At 39.9% G+C, this 24,216-nt stretch overlaps 2 protein-coding genes across 3 annotated transcripts; one reads left to right on the top strand and one right to left on the bottom strand.

Moving 5' to 3' along the window:
- Nucleotides 1–26: 26 nt before the first annotated feature.
- gid8b (GID complex subunit 8 homolog b (S. cerevisiae)) lies at nucleotides 27–5,512 on the bottom strand. Of its 2 annotated transcripts, XM_072696431.1 has the most exons (5): nucleotides 5,431–5,512; nucleotides 4,716–4,843; nucleotides 4,418–4,614; nucleotides 1,874–2,071; nucleotides 27–1,044 (listed from the first exon to the last, which is right to left on the bottom strand). In XM_072696431.1, the coding sequence occupies exons 2-5, from the start codon at nucleotides 4,834–4,836 to the stop codon at nucleotides 871–873; spliced, it is 690 nt and encodes a 229-aa protein (XP_072552532.1). In that variant the 5' UTR covers nucleotides 4,837–4,843; nucleotides 5,431–5,512; the 3' UTR covers nucleotides 27–870. The 2 variants fall into 2 exon arrangements, with proteins under 2 accessions (XP_072552532.1, XP_072552531.1); XM_072696430.1 differs by lacking the exon at nucleotides 5,431–5,512 and having other exon boundaries at nucleotides 4,716–5,420.
- A 1,193-nt stretch (nucleotides 5,513–6,705) lies between these two features.
- Nucleotides 6,706–23,862, top strand: dnajc5ab (DnaJ (Hsp40) homolog, subfamily C, member 5ab). The gene is made up of 5 exons (XM_072697361.1): nucleotides 6,706–6,860; nucleotides 17,321–17,487; nucleotides 17,903–18,116; nucleotides 18,480–18,651; nucleotides 20,456–23,862. The coding sequence occupies exons 2-5, from the start codon at nucleotides 17,378–17,380 to the stop codon at nucleotides 20,557–20,559; spliced, it is 600 nt and encodes a 199-aa protein (XP_072553462.1). The 5' UTR covers nucleotides 6,706–6,860; nucleotides 17,321–17,377; the 3' UTR covers nucleotides 20,560–23,862.
- Nucleotides 23,863–24,216: the final 354 nt, after the last annotated feature.

The following is a 24,216-nucleotide window of genomic DNA, read 5'->3' as shown; positions in this document are numbered from 1 at the left end:
AATAATAAATAAAAATATACAAGGACTTCAAAAAAAGTATTTAATACCTCTGTAAAGCATCTGACTTCCAAAACCCACCAACTCAACTCTGCATTTTCTGTAGATCACATTATCGAGTATGTCCATTTTAGCAGGGTAACTACGAGAAGATGCAACAGAAGAAAACAAAACCCCTTACAATGCAATGACACATTCACAGAGAATATGATCCCTCCCAACACATTTACAAAATGGTCATTTTTGAAATGTCTTGCACTGCCAAAAAAAATGTAAAAAAAAACAGTGGAAAGTGGAAGCAAACAAACAGTTCCACCAAATCAGTTCACCGCTCTGCTGATACTCAGATGTGTACAATGTTTCACAATCCAGCAGATCCTCAGAACTTGAGGCAAGCCTCAAGATTCAGTTTCTAAACCGTGCCGCTTTGCGATGATTCACTCGAGTCCAGGACTAGGCTTAAATCTACATCCAACATGTCCACAGAGTCTTGATCGCTATATATAGTTTCTGAACAAAAATAGAGACAAAAAAAGCAATTCTCTGCAAAAACACAATGGCTAAAATTAAATGCAATTCACCAAGTCAAATATAGAGGTAACAAAATCGTAAAATTTTCTCTGTGTTACAAAGTGTTCTTATTTTGGCCATAAATAACTTTTAAAATTCAAAACACTCCCATTTGCACAACCCATTTAATGCAAAAGTCTCTGATAAGCAAGAACAATTACGCTGAACCAAAAAAAGGGAAAAAAAAAAAAAGTATATTGAAGTGTCAGTCACTGACTGAGTATAAATAGTGAAAGGGGAGGGGAAAAACGTCCGTTTTGTTTCCCACAGAATGCGAGCACTGAGCAACTTCCCCATTTCTCTTCACTTGGGGTCCTCAATGGTGCCCTTGCTCAGATCAGTCATTTTAGGGTACTTGACTTTCTTCTGGTCCAGTTCGTTCTGAGCCCACAACAGAAGTTTCAGGAGTTTAGCCAGTTTAGGCGTCGACTCTCTGTTCTCATAGTCCAGCACAGCTTGGTTGACCTCGCTCCATACCTATTAAAAACAGTCATCAAATCAGCATGAGCAAAAATCAACATAATCTGGCAGAAAATCTAAATTACAGTTTCACATTTACCCCATATATAATAAATCAGTCAAAACGTGTTCGGCGTCTCAGGCTTGCTTCCTTAGTTTTGCACTGGAGTTGTAAGGTTTAGATATAAAGCGTATAAATACACACCATTGATTAGAGTCTTGCCAACTGCAAGCCCAAGTCTTTACACACTTCACCTGTGGGCCAAGCTAATAAGCCCATCTGAGATTAGCTACGTTGTTTCTAACCCAATACTGCATACTTTTATCTACACAAATACATAGTACAGACTAAGTTCAAGCTTAAATATGGTTGTTACCACCTTCTTGTTTGTTTGCCATACAATATTAACCACACTTCTTATTGGTTTTATACAAGCTTCTATTTCTATTATCAGCTACATTTGCCTTGTAGCTTTAGTGCAAAACTAAAGAGGCAAAGTCAGTCCCCAAAGAAGCTGACTAACTATATTGATCCAAATCCTGACTACATTTTAATCACCAAAACATCACTTTGAGCTACAATGAAAGCAACAGTGATGTCATATGCCCATCAATGGGCATCAGTATCAGGCAGAATCTGTTACTGGAATCATCCTGCAACACACTCACACTGCATGAGGTCATGTTTTTAAGCTATTGTACGTATTTCTTCTTGGGATTATCGCTGTGCCTTTAAGATGAAGATGGGTAAATGATTTTTTGCCAACTGGACACTCTGCATTTTGCCTCATTTAATAACAAACATTACATTATATACACAATATTACTAGTACATCAAATCCCCTACCTTCTGTCTCTGCATCATGTTAAGGAGGTCTCCGAAAGGAGACTCCTCTGGGTTGTCGAATGCCAGCAGTGCTAGCGTGCGCTCCATCTCCGTCAGACACTCTCGACTCTCCTCACCCTGCTCTGCTAGCTGCGTCTGCGCAAACTCCAGCGCCGCCTCAGTCTCTCGCAGACGGATCAACTCGATCAGGTGCTGCTGCTGCAAAGGGAACAGAAAGCGGAGTCTGTTCATACAGCTGCAGTCAAAAGAATTTAACCCCTTATGCGAATTAGGTTTATTAGCAAAACTGTTTACAATACACCAATCAAATTACTTCTTCAAATTCCACCAAAGATTTTGTATGGGGTTTCGGTCAGGCGACACCAGAATCCTCAAGGACGACTTCTGAAACAAAGCCTTGATGGACTTTGAGGTATGCTTGGGCTCACTGTCCTGCTGAAACGTGCAATGACAACCAAGCTTCAGTTTCCTCACAAAAGGCATGACATTTACTCCTAGGGTTTCCTGGTGCTTGATTGAATCCATCTTGCAGGTTTCCAGTGCTAGAGGAAGCAAATCACAAGCCACCGCCATGCTTTACCCTAAGCAGGGTGTTCTTTTCAGTGTGTACCTCATTCTTCTTCCTCCAGACACATTGCTGATCCATAGGCCCGAAGTGTGGCTTATTTATATGGTTTTGAGCATACTGAAGCCAACTCTTCTTGTGCTTTTGGGTCAGTAGAGGTGTACAGGTATGGAGATCTTCAGCGCCAAGTATGCACTTTACTGTGCAATCAAACCTCAGTGCCTGCTGCCACCAAATCTTGCTGTGGGTCTATTGACCATCTACCTCCTCAGGATTCTGGTGGCAACCAATGATAGCTTCCTGTTTTTGCCACATCCAGGTAGAGTAACTAGTGCTTCTTTAACTCTTCAAACAGTATCTCTAAGAACATTCAGTGCATTTCCTCTCTTTCTGTATCTTTTATGTTTATGCAGGGCAATGATCTCTTACCTCAACATTTTGGACAAACTATCTTGACACTTTTCTTACATGCACTCAAACATCATAGTTTAAAAAACAAAAAATATGATATAGTCCAGGTATTTGATGTCTGTTACCTCAAGCACATCTGATGCATCTAACAACTGCAGTAGTCATTAAATGTGACAAAAATGTGCTAAATTTGAGCTGCTTGGTTGGTTTATTGCACACAGCTGAAGGTTTGTACATGTTGCTAATAAACCTAATTTGCAATGGAGATTGAATCATGTTGATTGCAACTGTTTATGCTGGAACTGTTCTCAGGTGTGGAAACGATCAATGGTACTAAACTCAAACAATGAGTCATCAATACAAAGTATGTTACCTTACACTATTCCCATACTAGGGTAGGGCCCAATGACACTATGGGTACCTCACAAAACGCTTGGCTCTAATAAAAATACACGGTAGATTACCTTATAAAATCACACCAAAAAAAACTACAATTCTCCATGTAGCAAATGTAGCTTTGCAAGATTTGTAAATTCTCAGCAGGCTTGAGATTATGAGAGTTTTACTATAGGATTATAGTGGAGGAGAAACTCACAGTCATGAGGCTCTGGTGAAGCAGACACATTGGGTGTTTTTGAGACCATCAGGTAAAACGTTAGGCTGACAGGGAAGCTCTAAAAGATGTGTCTGCTTCACCAGAGCTGCATAACTGAGCCATTTTTTTTGGGTAAGGATGTTCCGGTGTTTGGTTATGCTCCACAAAACGGCAAGAGCAGGCTTCTGGACGTTTGGGTGGATATTTTAAATTAAGCGCCTTCAACAACACACAGATTATCTTCTCTAGAAGGCATCAGAAAGATATATGCCATCCTACAGACCTCTTCGTCTTGTGTTGACTCTTCCAATTATTGTGACGCCCTCTAATGGAGCACACTATACTACTGATTTTGCATGTTTACAATCACTGGTTGAAAATTGTATTAATGGATCTGCCGTCACACCGAAAGTGAAAGATGACCACCCCCATTATTTAATGGAAAATAAGGTGGATGCAATGTAATAAAAAGAAAATTACTTAACCTTTAATGGAAGTTAATGTAAAATTATTTAATTTTTGACAAAATAATTAAGAACTACCCTATTCAAATAGTCAAAAACTAGTGCTTGACAGTCATGATATATTATAGAAGACAGAGGCAAAAGTTGGGGCTGTTCAAATAAAAAAAAAAATTTATATCAGTATTTATTTACTATTTTTTTTGGGGGGTGGGGGTATTAAACAGCACCAAATGTGTCTTAATCTTTGAATAATTCCTATTAAAAGAAGATAAAAAAAAATTCAAATAGTAACTAATCAACAACTGCACATTAAAATGTGCAGAGATGTGTTGTCTGGATGTGAACTTATTTACTCAACAATGTCATTTTAACAAGGTTGTGCATAGTCGGGAGTGGTATACAGCAGGGCCTTATGTGAATCGATATGATGCCAGCATCAATATTTGCTGCAAAATATAAAATGAAAGCACAGTCTTATTCAGAAGAAGTTTCTGAATTTCGGCGCTTACCTGGAGGTGAAAATAAAGGTAGCGGTTAGTGTCTAGCAGTTCTGGATGCAGGCTGTTGATCAGTGCAATGGCGTCCTGAATCTGTCCCTTCAGTATCATCTCCCTGATCTTTATCCTCTCATCGAGTGAGTCCAGGTCCACACTTGGTTCGATGCCTGATTCCAGCCTAAATTTCTCTGCTGCCTCCTTGAAACCCTCTGGAGAAACGAACACATACAGGGCGAGTGTACACAACAGCTATTTTTCATCAGATCACCATGATAAAGGATATAAGATGAATGACGACAGTCCTGCGTACCTGTCACCAGGTAGTTCATGATGAGTCGATTCATGTCTGCACGCTGAATGTGAACATTGTTGAGCTTCTCCATCCACTCCTCTCGAGTTACATCCTCTGGCTTTTCAGCATAACTCATCATGAAGTGTCTGGAAGGGCAGAGGAACAAGCAAGCAAACTTTCTGCTGTAGTCTGTTCTCTTCATGCAGTGGTCGATGTATTTTTGATGCAGAATGCAGATTAGAAACTACTCTTTTCATCTGTTTCACCTAAACTGCACCACAGACACAGATTTCACCCGTTATAGCAGCACGAATTACTGAGGACTTGTTGGTCAGTTTTAAACGCCCTGAAGTTTTCTAGCATATGCCTCGTCAAGCGTGCCAGCTTTCCACGCTCCTATATTAAAAACTACCACCTACCACGACCAGACAGAGACACGGTGGAAGCTTTAATAACGTAAGATCAGCAATGGAAAATGTTTATAGTGCTAAACTGGACGTCTGATTTGAATTCAGTGATTTCTAATGATGACCAAAGCGCGAGCTAATTATTCAGGCCTTCCCGAAAACCACAACACTGAAGCCTCACCATTCAGCATCGCCAAAAACAACTCGCTTCCCACACCACACTAACCAAATCCTACCGACCACCGAACTGACCGAGCACTGACCCATGAGGACAGTCGTCTACCAGCTAAATCTTTATTTACGGGCTGATCGACAGTAAGTTTTACCTGAAACAGTTACTGCTCAACAGCAGCTTGTAGTGCAGGCGAGCAGGGCCGCAGAATGCACAGCCTCGCGATAGTTCACTTCTGACGAGATTTCCGTTGTTGCCAGATCCTGCAAATCCACCCCTGTACATTTATTTACAGCAATGGTGTCGGCTTGTCTTGTGTGTACAGTCCGTGTTTAAAAAGTAAGTAAAATCTAAGTATCCCACGTAGACAACACATGAAGGACATATGAAGAAAATAAAGTATATTTCAGATCTAAAAATGAAGAAGAAGAGCTGAACAGAAGTTACTGAATATTAATTCTACGTGTTTAAGGCAAGAATTATTTGTACAGTTATGTGTGCTCAGTCTATATATGGTGTATCACATGCGTTGTATTATAATACTCCTATTTGTGAAATACATAAATAAATAAACTTAAGACCATAATCAGATATAATTATACATAGAGATATAATAAAAGAATAAAAGTCCCAGCATTGAAGAGCTACCTGTGTAACCTCAGACATGAAACACTCCGTTCTTAACTTATTAAAAGAACCTTTCCCAAAATAATATTCCAAAAAAAATGTTTATATGATTAAATATAATGTTGAAAATTCAAATATTGGGTGATTCATTAGTACTTGAGAAGTAAAGAGTGGTTTGGTGTGAAATGCTGTGTTATATAGAATCTGACTGTCTTTATGGTGGTGGATATAGGAATCAGTCATCGCAATGTCTACAACACAAACATCACCATTTTTCACGTTTTGTGTGTAACGTTGCTGACCGAAAATCCGTTCCTGCACAATCCATCATTTCACATCAAACAACCCCATATTAATGATTGCATTTAAATCATTTTCATTATACGTTTTTGTATTAGCTAGTCAACCTTAAAAGCTATTCTCACTATTCTTGCGCATTGTGTCTTTCTGTGTGACGCAATGTGTGACGTCAATAAAGTGATTTATCTGTGTAGCTGTAATATTTTATTTTAGGTTTAATATAATAATATATTAATATGTGCGTTTGATAACCGTGTTATAATCAATGCAGAATCGATCACCGATGACGTAGACGCTTTCCGAAATCAGGGGACGTTGATACATAGACTTTAATAATAACAGTAATCTCGCCGTTATTTAAATCCTGCGCTCTGATTGGACCATACAAAACGCATTCGAAAGGCTACGTCATTGCCCTAATGGATTCCCTCGCGCACGCCCATTCTCGCTGACCGCACGCGCCTCTTACGTCAGCTCTCGATTCGTTCCAAACAGAGGCGAGGAGGAGCTGAGCTGAGCTGAGCTGAGCTGAACTGAGCTGAGCTGAGGAACTCTAATGTCTCGGCACATCCACCTGCAGCCCAGAAAACACTGTTAAAAAACTTTCTAAGAGCTCTTGGCAGACCCTCGGACGAGTTTACGCCGCCTCCTTTAAAGGTAAGACAAGAGCAAGTGAAGGCAGTCAGTAAACCTGCCACTTCACTAGCTAGCTAGCGATAGCATGTGTGCTAATGCCTGGATTACCGCTGACAGCCAGGCAGTTGGGCAGCCGCGCAGCCGCGCAGCCGCGCAAGCGAGCTAAACTGGAGCTGACCGGCGAGCCAGCATTAGTAACCGACCAACATGGATGCTGAGTGTGTGAGTGTTACTCTGTGGAGAAGGAGAGATTAAGGGCTCTAATTCCTAGCGGTCGGTTGACGAAGCGCCCGGTGTCTCTCCTCTCTTCTCCTCTAAAATAAAGAGACTAGCTCCATTTCTGCAGCCTTTCGTGATCAGACCTGGTTAATATGACCGCAGAACATTATAGCTAAGTAATCTTAGCTAAATGCACCTCAATGGAAAATGACTGGATAATCCTGTTGACTTTGGTCATGGATCTAACCTTGGATCTTAATTTTGCTGCCCAGGATCTTTATTTATTTTTTTCTAAGCACTGTTCTGAACCGAAGAGCTGGTTTGAAGGTTAGTATTTAAGGGCAAAGGTTCATTTCCCAGATCAAAAGTAAAAACACAGTGGTAGGTGTGGGTAGGGTGTCTGTTCTAGCTATAATAACATAACAGTGCTGATAATTGGGATTAATATGACTAATATAATTTTCCTCATCACTTTCTTTCATATTCTTCCACCATTTATCACCTTAGTTTTGACTTTCCCTGACGTAAAAACACTTGTAAAAAAAAAAAAAAAACAATTGTGAAAGTGCAGGTGTGTGTAGGTTTGCTGATGTACGTTACAGCAAACCCACATCTCTGTGTGTACATCTTCAGTAGTCTCACTCTACTGTTAAAGATGTCCCCCATGTGTGATAAGGTGTAAGCAAACGCCTGTTCATTAAGGCTGTAGTGAGGTTTATTCCCTTGTGTGTCACATCCGTCATGTCGAGCCTGTTGAGATGACAAAAGCCACCATCTGAATCAGTTTGTGGGGTTTAGTCTTTATTTAATTTTTTCTTTAAAAGATATCAGTGCAGATCATCTCGCCATGACCTGGCAGACTGCGAGCGTGAATGCTTCTAGCACATTTGTCTTGTCATCGGATCAGAGAGAATTGTGCCAGAATGTCTGGTGTAAGTCAGCTTGACCCAATCATATCCTTTAGGGCCGATATACTGTGCTATTTGTAAACTGTTGTAGTTTGGGGGGAAAAAAAAACTATATATGAAAATGTGTTTGTTTTTGTGAAATCACAAAGACACCAAATTCACAACCAGGCTGTTGTTGCTGCTTAGTTTTAATATATATGGACTGTACAGGTTGAGGAAATAAATGCTACATTTTAGGACAGTGTTCACTTACCCCATTAAGATGTCTTGTTTTAACAAACGTTAGAAGTTTGATTTTCTAGGCCCCTTTAACATAGCACTGTCACATACGACGGCATTAAACAATGAGGCAGGTTTGGTTTGTGTGCTAGTCAGATTATTTGTCAGAGAACAGGAAGCTGTTACCACAGTGCTGAATGAGGAGACATCGGGCCAAGGCCTGGACAGCTTGTTCAGTTTGCTGAATGTAGTGGCTAATTAATGGACTGTTCCTGTTTCTTATCTTGTGGGCTAAAGTTTTGATCTCAGCGTCTTTCTTTCAGCTGTTCCTTCGTAATGTAGTCCTTGCGGTCTGTCTGGGTTTGGCATTTTTGTCTGTGTAAGGAGAAACAGTACTTGAATAAATGAACTACACATGTTTTAAAGCCAGCTAACTGCACACAGAGACTAATAATGTGAACTTTAATGTTGAGAAATGTTGCCCTTAAATACTAGTTATTGTTAATAGATGTAGATGTCAGGACAGGCTGCCTTTTAGCCTGACATGCTTCACCTTATGTGAGCAGTGCTGTTTAAGACCTCTCCGCAAGATTTGAGGAGATACACTGAAGGTGTGACGCAGGCTATTATTAGAGCCTGTTTGTCACCCTCATTACACTTGCAAATGGCTTTGCCTCTGATGTTCCTAGAAAGCAGCTCTTTGGAGAGTGTGATGTTGAAAAGTCCTGAAAGTCAGAAGGAAGAAAGGATATACGGCTGGACACTCGGAAAGAGGTAATAAGGAGAGTGATGGAGGCAGGTGAGAATGAGTGGATGTTTATATGAGCTCAGCACAGGCAGACAGATGCTCCTCAGCAGGGAATGAGGACACAGCTGGAGAAGAGCCGGTGTCGATGAGCCGTGTGTGTGTGCGCGCACGTGCATACTTTTATTTTCCCTCTGATTGTGTGCATTATAAATGTGTTGATTCACATGTCATGTTGCACACATACTACATAACCTTCAAACATTAGATACATCTGTAGCCTGTGGTATTTGTGAGAATGTGCTTTTTTTATTGCTGTAAACCCGTAAAGCTTTTATACTAGAATTAGTTATTTTTTATTGAATAGTTTAATTGTGCCCCCAGTGCATATATGTGTATATAACACTATATTAAGGGTGTAACGATGCAGTCAGCCCACTGTCCGATTTATGACACTGGGATCACGATTCAAAATTTGAATGACAAAAATTAATTCTGTATCCAGTTGTTTCATAGTCTACTAATGAGACGAGAGCCGGGAACAAGGAGTGGGTGGATGATGTGAACAGTGTCACACCCCAAATACACACACAAGCCAGCGAGAAAGAGCTATATGTATTCTGTGGTGTTATTTTTGCTATTTAAACAGTGATGTGGTCTGAGTGGCAAAACCTTCTTCAGCACGGCTGCATTTAAGGAAAACGCCTTAACCGGGAATAAAACAAAGGATAATCTGCTCAAGTTAAAGGCAGTTGGACTCGACAGCAGTCCATCCACATTACCAAAGAACCAATGGTCCATGGATAGCGATGGACAGCGATTTGAGCCCTAGAAATGTCCAGCTAACTGAGGCTCAAATCTGAGAGCGCTAAGTTGAGTGAATGGTCTTAGGAGTGTTTTCGACTGTTTTTAGGCACACTGAAAACACACCAGTAGACTATTTTGTCCAGGTTTGCTTGCTTTTCCTTGTTTCTGCGAATTGCAGCCTTTTGTTTCTCTGTTCTTGAGCTTTCGGCAGTCTGTGAATGATAGCTCTGCATAATTGCATTCACAATGAACGTCTTTTTGCTACAGTGGCCGTGGCAGCACTGACTCCTGCAACCTGTGACGCCACGCGCATACCCTCTATAAGTTATATTTGCCTGCAAATTTCTTGCAGTTGTAAAATGGTGATGGACCAGTTGGTTACAAAGCAAACTGCAACAATTTGGTGGTAGCATGCTAACACATCAGCAGCAGATCCAGCTATTTAAAGACAACCTGCCTTAAATTCAAATGGAACTTTCTTTCCTCATTGGTTTATGTCTTTTGCCATGTACCAGCACTACCAGCATCTGCTGGGTTATGACATTCAAAATTATGGACGTGTTTACACTGATATAATTTGGTTTTAAATGAGTCTCGGCTGCGTTTACACTTGCATTTTTATGTGTCTAAGCCTTACCCAGATATAATCCTGATACTCAAGACGTGAAGTGACCAAGTGTAAACTAGGTGGCTATTGTGAACCTAATGTAAACTAGGTGGCTTCTCACTTTCAGCTGACATTGGTCTGTACAAGAGGCTGGGAACATATCCAGTGTTTCTGTGCTAATATGATGTAGCAGGAGGCGAGTACTGCTCAGTGGTTGTCTTCAGACTAGCATCCGGTTTGTTTTGATACGCCTGTTCCTAACTAATTGGTTAAAATCCCAGTGGATTAAATCACATAATGCCCCAGTCACTTTCCTGTTTCACTTGTGAAAACTTCTAGTTACGGAAGACAAATGTGTTCTGGTATCTATTTCATGTTGATGTTAAAGTAAAGGATATTTTAAACTAGAAGTGGTTGCAATTGTTTGCAGCCCCACTACAAGCATGTAAACAATTTTCTACTGCAACGTTTTCTAGTTGTAAAACCCAAACGTCCCCAGAAAACTGGATTCTGTGCATTGGGCGAGCCAAAGTTTAACCTTTCGAAACCTAAACTTTGTTGTAGTTTTAATTGAATTGTTACACCTATTATTTAGTAACTATTAGAAATTATTTTAGCCACTGTGAAGTATTCAGCAAAAAAACAATGTGCAACTTCATTTGACTTCATAAAGAATGGAGGTGTTGGGCCTTTAAGGTTTGAAGAGTTAACAAAAATAGCCGAATGCAAAGATCAGGCTGTTCCTGTTTGGTAATGTTTTGTATGTACACAAAATTACAGTGCTTCCCAAACGTGTCCTTCAGTTATGAACACCTTAGTAGCACCAAGGGAAAGTTAGTAGTCAACTAAGCCACTGTTAACTATAAAGACAGACCTTCTAATTGGATTGACTAATATGAACATTATGAGCAACAAATATGAACAAATACAAATGCAGTGATATACCACGAAACCTCAAAATCTTAAGAAATACCCTAGTACACATTTTTGGTCATAACCCCAGGCCTACAAGACTACAAGAATGAAGCTATATCTGCTATATATTGGTGGTGTAACAATTAATAAAGGTTAGAATTTGATTTGAAATGGCATGTAGGGTACCTATAGCCTAGCATTTGGACCTAGCATTGAGTTGTGAACTAGATGTCCTTCTTACCCAGTAAGGAGTGGAGAGCCATTTCATAATGATGGTTCCCTGTTTCATACATGTGACAGAAAGATCCAGTGACTAATGTCAGATGTAGAGAGAGGCAGATGTAGTGCCTAGGCCTTCTCTATAATGGAGCGTGGGACCACACCTGCGTTTACACAGATCAGCCATAACCTTAAAAATCAATGAGAAGTGAAATGGATAACATTGATTATCACATTACAACGGCGTCTGTCAAAGGGTGGGATGTATTAAGCAGCAAGTGAACAGTCAGTTCTTGAAGGTGATGTTTTAAAAGCAGGAACTGTGTTGCAAGCGTAAGAATCTGAGTAACTTTAACAGGGGCCAGATTGTGATGGCCAGACGACTGGGTCTGAGCGTCAGAACATCAGGCAGGTATTGTGGGGGTGTTTTTCTGGTATGAAGTAGTCAGTACCTGCCAAAAGTGGTCCAAGGAAGGACAGTCTGTGAACCGGCAGCAGGGTCTGTGTGTGTAGGCGCCCAAGGCTCACTGATGTTATGGCTGATTGGTGTACATTCATATTGTGCCTTTTGTGGTAGAGCTAATTGTAGCAGACGTCAGTTTTCAGTGTCTGAACATTTTTGGCTTTTGTTGTTTGTACATGGCATGTAGTTCTAAACTCTGCAGGTATATTCACAATGGTCGAATCCAAAAGATGGTCTAATCTTTATTTATCCTATACTATTAGTTTTAGCAGTGTATTTCCTGCCCATTCAGTGTTGTAGACAGTAGTCCAAGCTTCGTAAGCATGATAACAGGGCACAGTGTCTCTCCAACTGAGACTACATATATTAAATCAGTGATGTGTAAATGAGGTCATGTTATTGGCAGAGGTAAAAACCCTACTATCCTTCTTTTTTTCCTGTTTTACCCTCTGGGCAGGGCTGCTAGCCAGATTACTGTCAGAGTGTTGTCTGATTACAGAGACTGATGTCTGGGTCTACTTCAGGATTTGGAGAAGTGAGAGATGAGAGGTGGTGTAGACTAATTTCACTTTTTGTTTTTACAAAGTGCTTCAGTTTACAGGGAATATTAATAATACATATCAAAGCTAATTGCTTTCAGTCAATTTGTTAAGAATAAAGTTATCCCAGTTATTAGGTATGTCTTGAACTGATCCACTGGATCAGGATCAAGGACGATCCAGACATGTTTTAATGAATCATGCAGCAGTTATTTTAAGCCTGATCTACATTCATTCCTTTGTTTTTACCAAAGGCTAACATTTGACATAACTACTATGACTAAGCATATTATATATCTCAAATCCACCAACAAAAACTTTCTGAATAAAATATACAAACAAAATATTTATGTTCATAGTTTTTACCACTCAATAATAAATTATTTAGCTGCAGCATTTGAATAATTATGTTTAAGATTACAGCAATACTGTAATAAAACTACAGAATGATTTTGGTTATGGACTCTAAGTCGTATTTAGTTATGTCAGTAAGTGGATCAGGGGTCAGGGAATTTTGTAATTGCACAAAATGTCATGAGTTTATGGTTACTGACATGCCTTTGTGTCCTTGAGCAACCCCAAGCTGACCACATGTTTCTGTAGACTCTGTTTGAGAAAGGTTTTAGTTTCAGGGTGTTTTGGTGTTATAGAAGTACTGTAATGTCTTGACGAAAAACACTTTCAGGTTTGACCTGTTCAACATGTATTACGTGTGGTTATACAATTTCTTAAGAGAAACTAGTGTTATTGGGTATACTGTGGTACAAGAACAGATGGTTATCATACGGTGTACGATTTGGTACTGCCAGTTAGCCCACCCATTTGTAACTCCCCCTATCACTAGCAATATATGGCATCACCGGGCAGCTTAGGACATGCTCAGAGGAAAGCGCTGTTTCCCCAGCTCGGCCACGCTAGCTGTGCCGGCCAGTGTCACTTTGAGAGCGCCATCAACCCATCCGGAGAGAGCACGACCAATTGTGCTCTCTTGGACTATGGCCACTGAAGGCAAAGTAGCATAGGTGGGGAGTCGAACTGGCAACCCCTGGGACATAGTGGTAGTAAACTCTCATAGAGAGTATTTCTCCAGAAATACATGTATATGTAATAACGCAACACAAGTCACAGAACCACCTCTACAGACATGATTATATTATTGCATTAAATTATGATTATAGCATTAAAAGTGTCTGCTTTATCACACGTTTTTGGTTGCTTGTCGATCAGTATTTTTTTAGGTGGGTGGTACATTGTCCTGAAAAGAACCTTTCTTGTCAACTTCGAGCAAACGTTTTACATTTACTGACCTTCATAAAAGATTCCTAGGTCAAGACGTTTGTAGGAAAGCATCTGTATCAGAACTCTTTCACATTTGGCAATTTCAGTGCAAACTGATCATTAGAAAAATCTTGTCATGCTCACAGTCTTGTGAACGAATCTACTGCACCACAAACTGAGGAAATACGAGATAATTAGCCAAAATGTTGCAGTTGTCTGATATTCGATGTCCAGGCTAATTTTTAGTGTTTAGATCTCCCGTGGCATTCCCAGCCATCTGTTTAGGGCTTTGCTTTTTATTCCCATTACACGCACAGATAAATACACTCACGCTTTGTTAGTAGCTATGACAACAGCTGGTATCTCTATGGAGAAACCATGTGACCTCATTCTTCTGTTTGTGTTTCTCACTCGTCCACTTCTCTCACATATTTACCCCCTTTTAAGTTCTTCTATATAATAAGTAGCCAATATGCAAATCGCCCCCTTTTACAAATTACAAATAAATTACCGAGTTTTAGCGAGAGGGTGTTAAAAGGGTGTGAGACAGCATGCATGATAATCAGGGATGCACCAGTATGGGGATTCTATGCAAATGCCGGTATCTATTGTTTAAATGTGCTTATCTGCCGATGCAGGCGCTGGTGCTAAAACATATAAAAGCATTAAATATAACTCAATTGCCTTAAACGGAGTATCATGGAGAAATGAAAATGTATTTGTAGAGAGTAATAAATGCAGTTTGTCATGTAAACTGAATTTAATACATATATTTCAGTGATGTGCTATTCTAATACGTACATTTATACAATACATACATTATTTTGTCTGATGTTTAAGATCATCCCTTGTAATTGTCAAAATAATGTAGGCTGATATTAATACATGAGGGTGAATTAAAATACTCACTGCAATGAAAAACATAAACATTTTTATTATATTCATATTTTATTATGTTTTATTATCATATTCTTCAGTCTTTATTGTCAGTTATCCATTATTATCCCCCATTTCTTATTTTATCAGTTAGTAAATTCTACTCTGATATAAAGAATGAGATTGTCAGTCTAAAGACCATAACGTTTTGCAGCCTCTCGGATTCCAAAAAAGGTTTGCAGGCTCCTGTTAGAGAAACTGCTTCAGCAATATGAAAATAATGAGATTTTCAGTCTGTGCATACATATGTGTTTTTATTGCTACTCGTGAGCATTGTTCAGTGGACTGACACCAAGTACACAAAACATTCAGCTCCCATCTTTCAGCAGACACTGACCTGATCTAGAGTAGTAAGAGAGAATGTAAACAAGAAAGGACAAGTACAGGTGGACAGAGAGAACACAGAGAGATACAGGTGATGAAGGTAGATGCACTGGAGAATAAAGAGCACCTACAGGCCATATTGACATTTGTCATAATTTGCTCTCTTCAGCATAATGTATTGTAGAGATGGGACCTATTTAATATCAGTCGAATATCAATGTGTTGTTGACCTGCTTGCTACTGGCATTTTCAAATGAGCACAATGCACAATGTGTGTGGACACCTAACTAATCATCAGAAGATACAGTATAGAACAGGTTAAACGTATTCATACAACTGCATATTAATGGATGATGTTAGATCAGTATCGCCAATCAAAAGCAATATTTAATGACTTGTTTATTGTAATCGGAGGGGAAAAGCAACCTGTGTAGGTGATGCTGGGCTTCAGAGCTACAGGATCTACAGGATCTTATTAAAAGCAGTTGTATCTTTTCACAACTAAAATTGACATTTACCCCTAATGTCTGTTAAGCTCGCTTTTGTTCTAGCTTTTGCATTGGCATAGGCAGATACGCAGATACACAGATTGGTGGTTAGAGCACCAGGATATTGAGAACAGGGTTGTGGGTTTCTGTACCTGGGCTCGGCTAGCTTGTTCTGACTGTTTTCGGTCTCTCTGTCTCTCTGTGTTTACTGCACAGATGAGTTAAAGGCAGAGGCCAGCTTCCATCTGTGTCCAACACAAATGGTGAATGTGGTTGTCTTGCATGTATATGAAACATATCAGATATTTACAGCTGTATGCAAAAGGATTATATGTAGAGTATATGTAATTTTGCAAGGTGTACCCTTTTGCATACAACTGTAGATATGGTTGAAGAGTCTCAGAACATAATTAACTCAGTCCTCTATTGGCTCGTTAGAGTGGTTAGTCAGGTCAGTCGTCAGTAGGAATTGCCAGAAAATCATTTTTGAGCATAATAAATTCTCTTACTTCTCAAATCTGTAACTGACACAGGGGTGGTGGTGCATTATTTTAGTGTCTCGTGGCAGAAAAATATAGCTTCAATAAGAAATTTCTTAAGATCATTTCTCAAACTATGGGAAATGTGACTGGTATTCCAATCATGATGACGTTTCAGGATCAGTGTCGTTAAAGTAAGCTGTGGAATTGTGCCAGCTCTACTGTTTTCCCCCATTTGACCAATGACATGTCAGTGCCTTGAACTGAGATTAAGCCGTAGTAGAGAAAACGGTTTACAGAGTGCCACAGAAGATTTACCCTGTCCATATGGCGAGGCAGAGAGTGGGACTGGGAGGGGAGAGTAGGAGGAAGTAGAAACAATGAGCGAGAGGGAGGGAGACACGGGGAAGCCCTGAAATTAATTGGCTTTAATGAAACTAACATACACATCCTCACACACACCTATACCACTGTCTGTTTCAAGTTTGTTTTCTATCTATCTATCTATCTATCTATCTATCTATCTGTCTATCTATCTGTCTATCTATCTGTCTATCTACAGTGTTAAGAGGCACACAGGGTTTGAGAGGTGACAGAAATAACTCTTCACGTATTCAGACTCTGCTACAGCTAATCCGCTAATGCTCCCTGATAGGCCTGCACGATTAGCCTCACAGAGGGAAGGAGCTACACCAAACACAGGAAGGTGTGAGAATATGGAAGACTCCTCTGTTTTCTCCTCTGAGCTTCTTTAGTGTGTGTACAGGGACTGTGTTTTTCCCCAGATTAGGATTAAGTTCATTTGCAGTCAGTTGTTGCGTTATGCTTCCTTATGCGCCCCATTATATGGACAGGATGCACACACATGGACTAAATATTCAACCAGTACTGTACTCTAAAACAAATAACTGCTCCGAATAACTCTGTGACCATCTTCACAGTGTAGGAAATGACCACGATCCTTTGATCAGTAGTCGCTTAGCGTGGAAGTTTCCTAACACGATTTAACAGATTTAATAGATTTGCTGAGCACCTTTGAACATCTTTTGAACGCGTTTAAACTGTGTCCACTGTTCAGTCTCGCTGTGACTCTTGAGCACACACACAAGCACAGAATCTGCCTATCCTGTGTGTGTATGAAATAAATTCTGACCCGTGCCATGTGACGCCTTTAGCTTTCTGTGGAGCTGTACCTTATTAGGCAGTATGTCTTATCTCTATGATCACTAGCTACTATAACAAATGGGAACAAATGGGGAGGATGTACAAGTAAATACAGGTTAACTAAATCTCTCTGTCTGTCTCTCTTTGTCTCTGTCTCTCTGTCTCTCACAGAGGCTGTGGTGAGTGTGTGAGGGAGTGTGCATGTGTGTGTTTGTGCAAGAGTGAGTAATGGCGGACCAGCAAAGACAACGCTCTCTCTCCACATCAGGGGAAACACTTTACCAGGCCCTAGGGGTTGCTAAGACTGCTACACCAGAGGACATCAAAAAGTGCTACCGGTAAGAAAACCAAACATATGTTCTGCTTGAAAAAAAAGATCTCTTTGGAGCTTTGGAAATCAGGGACATCTCTTGGGAATGATTGCACCTTTACCTGCTTCAGATATCTGGCTGTATTTGCACTCTGTACACTACCGCTGTTTGGATTTCCGTGTTGCTTAATTAAGAGGAGTGTTCAACTTTAAACCACAAGGGGGCAACATAGAGCTACATGTTAACTGTTAACCACTCGTCTTTGTGCTTTTAGACATTCTTGGTTTATTTCAAGAAAACGAGGGGATATGTAAGAAATGTTTACAGTATGGAAAAGAGTAGGAGCAGTTCTCCTTTAAAGAACAGTTCCTCTGAGCCTTGGCCCTAGATGTAGCTGACCCCTGAAACTCTGAATATCTGCCCCTGTTGTTTGGTGTAATAGGAAACTAGCTCTGAAGTTCCATCCAGACAAGAACCCTGATAATCCAGAAGCAGCAGAGAAGTTTAAAGAGATCAACAATGCTCACGCCATCCTTATCGATCCCACAAAACGCAACATCTACGACCAGTATGGCTCTCTTGGCCTCTATGTGGCTGAGCAGTTCGGAGAGGAGAACGTCAACACGTACTTTGTGCTCTCAAGCTGGTGGGCTAAGGTGAGTGTGTACATGCCTTTTTCTTGGAGACTCAGTCACAAGAGTTTTCATATTTTGAACCCCTTATACTGCTAACTTTTCATGAGCAGTTTTAGTCATGACATGTGGAACTTTACTGTACATTAATGCACCAGTATGGTTGAGACAGAGAACAACAGCTTAACAAGAAAAATATATTTAAAAATTTAAAAATATATATTTGTATTATTCTTCATTCAGTTTCTGTATGTTATTTTAAACACTTCATTAATTAACCTGGCTGTGAAAAACTTTTTTTCATTTTTTTTAAGTATCTTTTAACTGCTAGAAAATGCATCCAGTAAGTATTTCTCTCTCTCTCTCTCTTTCTGTGTTTTTCTGCAGGCATTGTTTGTCTTCTGCGGCATTGCCACAGGTTGTTATTGCTGCTGTTGTTTGTGCTGCTGCTGTAACTGCTGCTGCGGTAAGTGTAAACCGCGGCCTCCCATGGACCACGAGCCAGATTTTTATGTCTCCCCTGAGGACCTGGAGGCCCAGATGCAATCTGAGGAAAGAGGTGAGCCCATGCAACTAGTGCACTCATCATTTTCCATAGTAAAAACAAAATTAAGTTGACAACTCATCAAAACACCGCTGTGCATCCCCTGTAATGGTGGGGCCCTTATCATCAATACTCCTCAAATCCCAAATATTTTAAAAAATTGAAGTGTAATACATATAGTGCATTCTTTGATGAAAGATGATGCTTCTGTGGCAGCAAATATATACTGAGAACTGACTCATTTGCTCCCGGAGTCCCCTATTGAGCACCAGCTAACTCTAGAAAGCGCATAAATTGTGAAACCAACAATACCATACCTACAGTCCTGAACACAGAAGATTTTGTGGATTTCTGTAACTGTGTATCCTTTTCATTTGGTTTAGTTGGTTTTGCACAACAGTGGCAGAATTGGACCAAATATCAGCATGTAATATTAAAAAGCCAGATCTATCCTTCACATACAGTTTATTACTGATAAAATATTTATTCCTTTTGATTCATGAAACACTTAACACCCAGAAGGCACTGAAATTGTCATTTGACATGACTGCACCTAAAATGAATTAAGATAATGCTTAAATAATACATAAACAAATCAAACAAAATTACACTCAAATCAAAACAAATCCAATCAGTTTGTATAGCGCTTTTTACAACTGGTGTCACAAAGCAGCTTTACAGAATCAGAAATCAACCGCATAAGAAGGCTGGAGAAAGAAACAAGACTCAAAAGGGGGGACCCATCCTCCTCTGGTCCTCTGAACTATTTATAAATCATTGATAAAAGTCACCAAACCATCAAGACTGTTGAACTGCTCAGATGTGTAACCTAATCTTAATATGTCTATAATAATTATTGTGGTACATGTACATGCAGTTATCATGTAACCATTATCTGAGAGGTAACAATAAATACCAAAAGCTAAACTAAACAGATGAATTTTAAACCTAGACTTGAAGATTGAGTGCAGTGTTGATAGAACTGAACTGATATGTTCAAATATACTAGTTTTACTAAGGACCTTGGCTGCAGTTTTTCTGCATCCTGTAGAGATAAGGAATTTCTTAGCTTGGTAATGTTTTAGAAGATGTAGAAAGGCTGTCTTATTAATATTAGCTATATGTTGGTGAAATTATAGATCTGACACTCAACAATCAAACAAATTATAGGCTCTTTTTTTTCTTTTTTTTTTGCCCTCATGGTCAATTATGTGGATTACTTCACTATAATAGCGGATTCCAACACTGTTGGAGTCTGTCCCACAGTGTTTCCGCAACTGTACAGCTGCTGTTCGTGCTTGGCTCCATACTGGTACATTTCAGCAGGAGATTGGTAACAAGTCAGGAATTTCTCAGCCCTCAATAATTCCAGCATCATGCCAGGAGTTTTAAGATGCGTTTATACTTGATGCAAGTTCCTGGCGCAAGAGTGTGTGCACCATAAATTATTACATTTGTATTTATTTTATTATTTTTGTAACTTGGCACATGCCCTATGCTTCATTCAAATTGAACGAGTTTGAAGAATCTTCTGCAGAGCATGCACAACTCTACAGGCATTTGTATTATTGTGGTCAATTCATGGGTGTGGATTATGGGAATTGTATGGTAATTGTAAAGGCATATGCTCAGTTTGTGAACCATCTGTATTTATTAATATGCACACATTCTACTACTACTGATGTGAAGTTTCCGGGAAGGTTGCATGAATGTGGCCCAGTGGCTCTACGATTTGAGTGTACAGAGTTTCATTTAGGAACATAAAATCTACCTTGGTTGTAAATAACTGTCTTTGTGCATGTTCATGCTGTGCCTACAGACGGTGATCCGATCATGGTGCAGCCCTCCTCAGCCACAGAGACCACTCAGCTGAAATCAGACAGTCACCACACCAGCTACCGGACCGACACCGGCTACAACTAGAGCCTTCTAAAACCTTCTCCTCGACCTCCTCTCCTTCTCCCTCTCCTCTGGGACCACCTGGCCAGCAAAGGGAGTTGCCCTTTACACCCTGCGCTACGACTGCCGAATGAGTGAGGGAGAGAAAGAGAAAGAGGGCTCTGGACGAGTGGACAGGTTACCGTCTCTGATCTCTGCTATGAAATGTGAAGGCTCTAAAAGCTCAGGCATGCCTCTGCACAGACAAAGAAACGGGATTTTCTTTTTCTTTTGCCTTTTTACCACTCCCAACCCTAGTGTACCCCGAGCCTGTTTCACATACCTTCTCACATCCACAGTCTCCCAGACAGCCCTGCTCACTTGAACTATGCACTCTTCTCAAACAGATACATGTTAAGTAGTGTGCAACACATTTGACCATCTATCTGCTACTTATGACTGGTTTTCTTGTACCTACACTGGAACAACACCTGAATATCCATTATCATCATGAGCATATCTACAGTTCTTTTTTTCTTTCTTTCTTTTTTTTTTTTTTTACATTGATTTTGCAAAACGCAAACACATTGAAGCTAAATAGCAGGATATCTTTGTTCTTCCAGGTTTGTGTACTGACCGATAGACAAGGCAAGGGAAATGGAGTTTCTACTGTTTAATTTGCAGTGTCTTTTGTTTGTCTGTTGTATGTTATGGCAACATTCATATCTTAGCTAAGGGGACTTCTATTTCTTCAACCAGCAAACCTGCACCCGCTGGCGTTTATGGTGTGTATCCAAAGGCCCAGGGATACACCACCAGGTGTTAACCCCGCTCTGATAACCCAATTAAATAACCTCTGTTATTGTGGTTTTGACAGGAACTTTCCATAGTCTTACTGATACCTATGCGTTGTTCATAAAAGGAAGACAGTATAGTGTAGTTGAGAGTGTTTTTTAACGTGGCTGTTTTTGTTGTTTCTGTGTTTTAAGAGGTTATCATGTCCCTTAGAGGTGTTTGGCTGTTGGGACCCAGTGTGTATGTGTGTTTCTATTCAATATAGAGTTATATAGAAAAACAGGTCCCCTTAGTTTTTATTCCCCCTCTTTGCTAAATTAACAGTCTGTTCTGGGAAGGCTTTACACTAGAGCTTGGAACATTGCTGTGTGGACTTGATTGCATTCATCCACAAACAATATCAGTGATGTCAGGGACTGATGTTGGATGACTAACTCTGGACACCAAATGCCACTCCAACTCATCTCAAAAGTATTTGGTAGAGCTCCATCGCTCACAAGAATGCAGTTATACCCCTCTGGCTGTTTGGCATTGAGCATGGTAGCCTTAGGGTCAGGTCCCATTCCAATGATGATGCTTTTCTACAAAGTTGAGTGTGTGTGTGCTATTGAATGCTGATGTCAACGATGGGTGCCCCTTAAAATAGCTTTGTTCACTAATTAGAAGGGGAATTATAGTTTAACCCCATATATGGCTATGAAGAACAGCTAGCGGTGTGTAATTGATTGGTTTAATTATTTTGCAGATTTTTGCAGAATGCTTGTCTCCTGTACAGGAGTCCATAAACAGAAAAATGTGCAATGTAACACCTCTCAACTGGAAAATGACTCGTCTCAGGTAGAGCATTCATTAAAAAGCATATTGTCGCTGTCATGTAAAAACCTCCAAAGCCAATGTAGAAAGATTTTATTCCAAGTATTTTGGTGCATTTCTATTGGCCTACTCCTCATGAAATTTTGACCCAGCGTAAAGAACTGCCAGAAGTCAAAAATCCAAAAATCTGCAAATATGGAGAGACCAGGCTTTTGTGTGAGCGTGACAATGTGCAAGCTTTCGGCTTCTATTTTGTAGATTTTGTATAGCAGGTATGCTGTTGTGCATGTAATTGCGCCAGATAATCCAGAGTCTATGGTTAAGGAGGCGGAGCACCAGCGGTATATGGGTTTGCATGCTCAGTGTTCTCATTACTGCCACATGACCATGTTAGCCAAACATGGCCATACTGCTGTTGTTCAGGCCTCTGCCTTCCTTTTATCTCTTGTACAAATGCGTTGTCACACACTCTGTCAGTGTTCTCCTCTCTGCTCTCTTACCTTCCCTATCACCCATTTCTTACGTAAAAGTATTTACAGAGATAAGCGTTAGACCAAGTCACTTCAGTACGGCACGCTTCCAATTAAATAGCGCAGGAAAAAGTTGTGTATTGAATATGTCATTGTAGTGTTGACATCATTTCCACATGAATAAGATAAAGATTGTCATAAAAAGACAATATTGTGTAGATATTCTATATTTTATTGTCATGGAAATGAGAACTATTCAATGCGTTACCTTTTCAGCGTAGGACACACTTCCATTTGTGTCAGTTATAAAGGACCATTCTTGCATATTATTTTAAGTAGGGCTCTAAAGATGGTGTGTGTGTGTGTGCGTGTGTACACATGTGCACATGGTTTCACTCACACTACAGAAAGCAGATTTTATTGTCTATGAATTATTATTATTATTGTTTCATCTGTGTATGAACGCTCGCTTTCTTATGTCGCTCCTCCGTGTATGTGTGTGTGTGTGTGGGTGAGTGAGTGGGAATTGAAGCCTCTGTGTAGTCCCGAGTCTACTTGAGCTAATGTTAACTAATGTATTAGTATAGATCTTAATGTGTGTTCATTGACATCACCACTATTTGTCTTCTGGCTTTTTAATATTGTTTAGAGGGAAGGATTACATTGAGGGAATGATTAAGGCAAATGATTTCATCTACTTCAGCTACACAGCATCTACTGTGGTCTCTAGCAAAACCTTCTCTAAATGGTAACTCCTAATATGTCGATAAGGATCTTACACGACTTAGTGCAAGTAGTGTGACACTGTGGATCTACGCATTCTGGTTACCAGAGGAAATCCACTCTTATTTTTGTACTCTGTATATTGTCCTTTTAGTTAGATTGTAGTTTTGATCTATCTACAGTACATAGTGGAAGCACAGTCTGGAGGCTTTGGCTCGGAGTTGTCTGTGTGAAGGCGGTGTCTAAAGAAAATCATGCAATCACCTCCAAATATTATCCTAGAAATTTTGGCGATTATAGTGGCGAAATAGTGATACAGTGATATAACTATTTTATTTAATTTATTTTCTTATGTTTTTAATAAATGACTAGTCGAAGCGACGTGTAAGTGGATGTGGCCGTTTGGCTGAATTCATTTGCACTGTCTGAATATATCCGTTGAGTTCGGTCAATGTTCTTTTCTGTTGTAGCATGAATACTGTGTCTGAGAGAGAAGTAACATGGGTAAGTTATCTTGCTGTTGTACAATAAATGTTTCTAAAGTTAAGTGAGTGTTTTAATGGCTGTCATTCTTTGTAGATAAAGGACCACATTTCTCCAAGCTGTGTATGTTTTAGTCCAATCCACAACTGTATATACACAGTTATGTCAAAATATCTAATATCAATATCTATATCTAATATCTAATAATATCTAAAATATCTAATAGTGGAAACCTCCACCCTTGGCTCCGATGACACTAGTGAGTTGTTGCCCCACTGTCCCAGCGAATGCCTTTGGGAGGCACTCCGTATACAAGAAGAGCATCTGTAGAACATCCCATACTAACACCTTTCTTCTGGTACCCTGTTATCATGTTTTTGCCTTCTGGACATCAGTCAAATAATGTCAATTGTCCACA

This window comes from Salminus brasiliensis, chromosome 14 (assembly GCF_030463535.1).
Source record: "Salminus brasiliensis chromosome 14, fSalBra1.hap2, whole genome shotgun sequence".
NCBI classification, from domain to species: domain Eukaryota; kingdom Metazoa; phylum Chordata; class Actinopteri; order Characiformes; family Bryconidae; genus Salminus; species Salminus brasiliensis.
The sequence above is the reverse complement of the archived record's forward strand: the minus strand, read 5'-3'. Positions and strand labels throughout refer to the sequence as shown.